We start from the raw sequence: 4704 nt of genomic DNA, 5'->3' as shown, positions 1-4704 counted from the left end.
CCAGTACTGAAACAGTTTGGACAAAACGACTTAGCAGAAAGAATTCACTTGTAAAAATAACTGCAGACTTTATAAAAAACTATCTTCCAAGGAAAATTTGGAAAAAGTATTAATAACTTGAATTACTCGACTGGGGAAAATATTACATTGAAAAAAATTCATTTGTTGTTTTTTTTTACATTTTTTTTTTATTAATGTGATAAGGAAATTCCTCATTTACTTCTGAACGTCCCTCAATTAGAGAATAGTTAGTAGCACTAACTAGCCCACATATGTGAACACTGCAGCCATTATAACTCATGCCAATACCATTATGCCGAATAACCAGCAATTAGTTCTTAGTAGGATCAACAATTTTCCCCATGAAAAGTGTGGTGCTGGTTCTCTTGTCAGAAATCAAGATAATGAAGGGCCTGTTGAATTTGATGGTAACAGAAGGATGGAGAACTCTGGTAAGCATTATGGCAGTAGCTCCTGCAGCCTCGGTTCCAGCCTCATCAACTTTCAACAGGGCCTTGTGAATTGCCTGCCAGGAAAAGGAGAAAACACTGTGGTTTATCTATGGGACAGCAAGTAGGAGGTGAAGATAAACTCTGTTCTTATCAAATATTTAGGAGAAGAAAGGAGAGATAAAATCTAGTGGACCAAACTTTCTTATATGGTAAATATCCAATAGTCTGGAATAGGAGTGTTTTCCATGTCAGGACTAACGAGGAGGGCCAAAAATAAAAATGGACTCACTGTAAATGCAGCCTTACTGGTGCTGAGTGGAGGGGGATAATAACAGTCCGTGTGCTAGCTTGTCTATTTTCTTAGATGATTTGGACTTCCTCTAGCAACACTTTCTCTGTTAATGGAAGACTGCTATTGAAATGCTAATACAAGGGCAGTTTTGTTGTCTTTGCCAAATTAAATCGTAGCTTATACTGACATGCTAATTTTTCTGCTACTGCAAACTGAAAATTTCTTGGAAACTTTGAGAATATTAAAATATTATGCACTAATCAACACAAATATCATATTATACTCCTCATATATAATTTACTTGACACAATGTCATGTAAAAAATCATATTCCAGTGCCAAGAAATAATTTTAAATCTTGTCCAGCTTTTCTTTGTACTTTTTTCCCAGCCCTTTAATAGCAATATTAAAATTAAAAAAAGGTGGGACAGTAGACCCTCTCTGCAGAAAGGCGCAATTGCTAAGAAAGCCCCTACATGTCATTGTGAGTTTTACTTATAACTTCAGTAGGACAAGGAGGGAAAGCAAGTCTTTAAAAACCCCAGATACAACAGATCAGAGCAACCAAACAGCGCCCCATCACCAGTTCTGTTCACTTACCTGTGAAACACGAAGATCACGGCTGCCACTAATTCCAGACAGATCAGCACTACTAGAGAATACTTCAGTAATGCCCATTTCCGTCAACAGATTTTTGACATCGTAAGAGCCACTAATAGAAAACTTTGGTAATTGCAGATCTAATCTCCTGTTGGACAAAGAAAACAAAACAGCAGTGAAGCATTGCAGCCTTGTTTCGGCAAGCAGGCTGGATAATGTGGAATTTAGTGACACTTGAAAGCATTCTTTTGAGTGCTAATTTGTTTGATGGTAGCATTTGTATTCCCAGAGCAATTTTGGCATTCAGAGACGTGTGCCATCTTCTTGTACCTACATTTTCTCTTTGAACTTGGAAAAATAAACTCATTTCTTCATTGCCACTCTTTCATCCCAGTGCCACATACGTAGCTAGCAGAGTTTTGTGGCTAGAGGGCTACAGAGAGTAAGCAGACCAATTGTGAAAGGCTAAAAGAAGGAAAAAGGAAGACATAATGAAGAAAATGAATTAAGTTACCATGAAAGAAGAGGTATGGTAGCCAGAAGGTAGCCAAGCAAATCTTGAGGCGGTTGTTACAATGTTGTGTCCCTCTTCTATCAGGTCAGAGAGCCTGCAGTTTCTTATCAATTATGCTCTGCTTTGACTCATCTTGAAAATCAATTAAAACCGTGCTTTATGAAATCAGGACATTATATCCTGGAGGAGGTGATCTGAAATTAATGCTTTCTCTTAAAAATAATGATGTGTCCTCAAACACAGTAACCCATCTACCTAGAGTTACCTGGTCACAAGTTTGTTACCCCATTTACAAACAGTTTCCTTGGAGAGAGCATCTTCCACTTGCTTCATCTTTCCATCATCAGGCAGAATGAGTAGTGCTCGTGCAGTGCCCTGGTAAGGCAGCTCTACCACCTCGCAAGACAGATCCTGGTCATAGTAACTGTCATAGTTACTGTCACGCTGCATCATGTTGACTCTAACAGATGCATTTGTGTTCACGAAAAAATCGTCCTCATATGTAAGCAAAGGATCAAAAGGCATTTCCCAGGAAGCTAATGGTAGAAAAGAGAAGATGTTGCACTCAAACTTGCAAAGATCATAAAAAATGGCTGATATAAATCAGACCAACTTAAATGTTAAGATGCTGGAGGGCTGTTAATTGCTAAATCACTTCAACCTCCTACAAAAAACACAGTAAAGCATTTTATCTGTGCAGAAAGTTCAGCACAGTTAGTCTAAGTCCTGTCTCTCTGAAAAACAACCAATGGCCAATGAGGACCAATTGAGAGAGTCCTGCTTCTATGATAGCCGAATGTTCCCATCACTTGTGCCTTTTATGTCATTTGAATTCAACCGCTCAAATATTTAGCCACAGGATCTTGCTACGCTTTTCTTGTTAGGCTGTATGGATGCAAGCTGACTGCACTTAACCTGGTGAGGAATTCATCAGCAGAACAAAGGATTCTAACATTCAAGCAAGGCTCCAGAAGCACAGGTACTCAAAATGCTAAGTCCCAAGTTTTCATGCAGTGTACCTAGCAGATCTTCTGTAATACTGAGGACTCTGGAAATGCAAAGATGTCAGTCCACTAAGTTTAACTGGCACATAGAGTCAGCATAGAGATCTTGGAAACAGATGTTTTACACATGCTGTCAGACTAGTGAGACTCCACGTACCGGGTCCCTGTCTATGTGGCAGTTCACTAGAGAGGGACTTCTCTGTCCGCAGCTTTCAGGCAAACTGGGCCAAAATCAAGCAATCAATACTTTTCAACAACCAGATACCCTACTTTTGGCCAGATGTAATCTTTACTTTGAAGATCCTGCATGGTTTAGCTCTTTCTAAATACTCACTTTGCTAATAAATCATCACGAGTTTTCTACAATTTTTGTTTTATATCAAAATCACCTATTAGAAAACTATCTTAAATATCTTACCTTTAAAATAAATGTAGTTAACAAGAACCAATACAGTACTTGGATCAAGATGACCAATTAATTCTGGAATTTTCCCCTTGGTTTTCTCCTCTACAAATTTATTGATTGTCTTCTTAGCTTCTTCTGGTTTATGGAAATCACTAGAAAAAAATTCTGCATCATAGAATTGTTTGGTATTTTGTAAAAATGTTTCCTGTGGTTCATATCCAATAGCTGTAAAAAGGGAATTCCCTATATTTAATGTGATGTTAACATCAGTACAGTTCAGTACCGCTAAAACTTTATGAAAACTTTCATGTATATCATGTATGCGAGTCTCAGTCAGACCGTTAAATCCCAGCCCTTCAAAAATCTGAGATAGGGTGGTTGACTTAGCGCCAACAGCCAACATGGCAAATGCAGTGGAGATGCTCATGGGAGAAAAGAAAACATTTTTATCATCTTCTTTTGATATAGCCTGCTTGTAAAATCTATATACAAAATCCGCATAGTTAGAGTCTTGCTTGTCACAGTTATGTGTCAACAAATTTTCTGTTCCATCATGCAGATTAGTATTATTGACTTCATGGCAAATGTCTTCATGGTGGCAATGTGTTACAGCACAAAGATCAGGAAGGAATAAACACAGGCAGAGGAGATACTTCATCTTCTTTTCAAATTATTCTGTCACAAAATAAAGTCATTAGATGAGCAGGTGGTAACGGCAGGCTTGGTAGTAAGAAACAATGAATAGTTTGTTAGCATATATATTACACAGGGCAACTGTAAAGATCTAATATACACAGCATATTTATAGTGCCCATGGACACAATATCAAATGTCATTAATAAATTCAACCAAATTGTAAATTAAAATGTCAGGAATAATAAAATCATAATATTCCGTTGTAACTGCCCTGCAAATACAATTCTCTTTTTCATTGGAAATGAAAGTATAGAGCCAAAGTCCATAATAATCTCTATTAACTATAACATTATCCTATCTACCTTAGGCTACATCTAAACAAACAAGTTACCATGAGGTAGGACACGGTGTGGGTTTCAGAGACATTAAGTACTCTACAGTATGTGCTGAAATGCAGCTTGGTAAATGTGAGGAAATGTGAGGCAGCTCATTTCTCACTGGAAGTGGGATAAATTCCCTCAGGTTCATCAGGGCAGCAGCACACAGACAGATGGCTATCATGGACTATCTGGTGCTTGTTAAATTCACACCCCTGTTTACTTCATGATTACTTACTCACATAGCCAGTCATTGGCCACAGTTGATATGTGATGGATGAAAGTTATCTACATAAACTCCAATGCAAAATTCAAGGCAAATCCTGGAACATCCTGTGCCATGGCAGCAGGGCACTCAGAAGTGGGCATAAAGACACGTGGGTTTGCACCAGATAATGAGGTGCATGTTTGGAATGAAGTGATC

At 38.1% G+C, this 4704-nt stretch overlaps 1 protein-coding gene across 1 annotated transcript; it reads right to left on the bottom strand.

Annotated features, from left to right (window-relative positions):
* Nucleotides 1-331: 331 nt before the first annotated feature.
* Nucleotides 332-3925, bottom strand: LOC104343301 (serine protease inhibitor A3N). Its single transcript, XM_009947157.2, has 4 exons — nt 3280-3925; nt 2123-2393; nt 1344-1491; nt 332-526 (listed from the first exon to the last, which is right to left on the bottom strand). Exons 1-4 carry the CDS (start codon nt 3923-3925, stop codon nt 332-334), a joined length of 1260 nt encoding a protein of 419 aa, XP_009945459.2.
* Nucleotides 3926-4704: the final 779 nt, after the last annotated feature.

This window comes from Leptosomus discolor, chromosome 3 (assembly GCF_034619465.1).
Source record: "Leptosomus discolor isolate bLepDis1 chromosome 3, bLepDis1.hap2, whole genome shotgun sequence".
NCBI lineage: Eukaryota > Metazoa > Chordata > Aves > Leptosomiformes > Leptosomidae > Leptosomus > Leptosomus discolor.
Note: the sequence above shows the minus strand (reverse complement) of the source record. Positions and strands in the feature narration are given on the sequence as shown.

Excerpts from the sequence above, each read along its gene's own strand:
- LOC104343301 (XM_009947157.2), bottom strand. The coding sequence starts at position 3,925 with ATGAAGTATCTCCTCTGCCTGTGTTTATTCCTTCCTGATCTTTGTGCT. Across the intron at positions 1,492-2,122 it reads GGTAACAAACTTGTGACCAG|GAGATTAGATCTGCAATTAC; the intron begins GTAACTCTAGGT and ends TTTGTCCAACAG. Across the intron at positions 527-1,343 it reads GTGATCTTCGTGTTTCACAG|GCAATTCACAAGGCCCTGTT; the intron begins GTAAGTGAACAG and ends TTTTCCTGGCAG.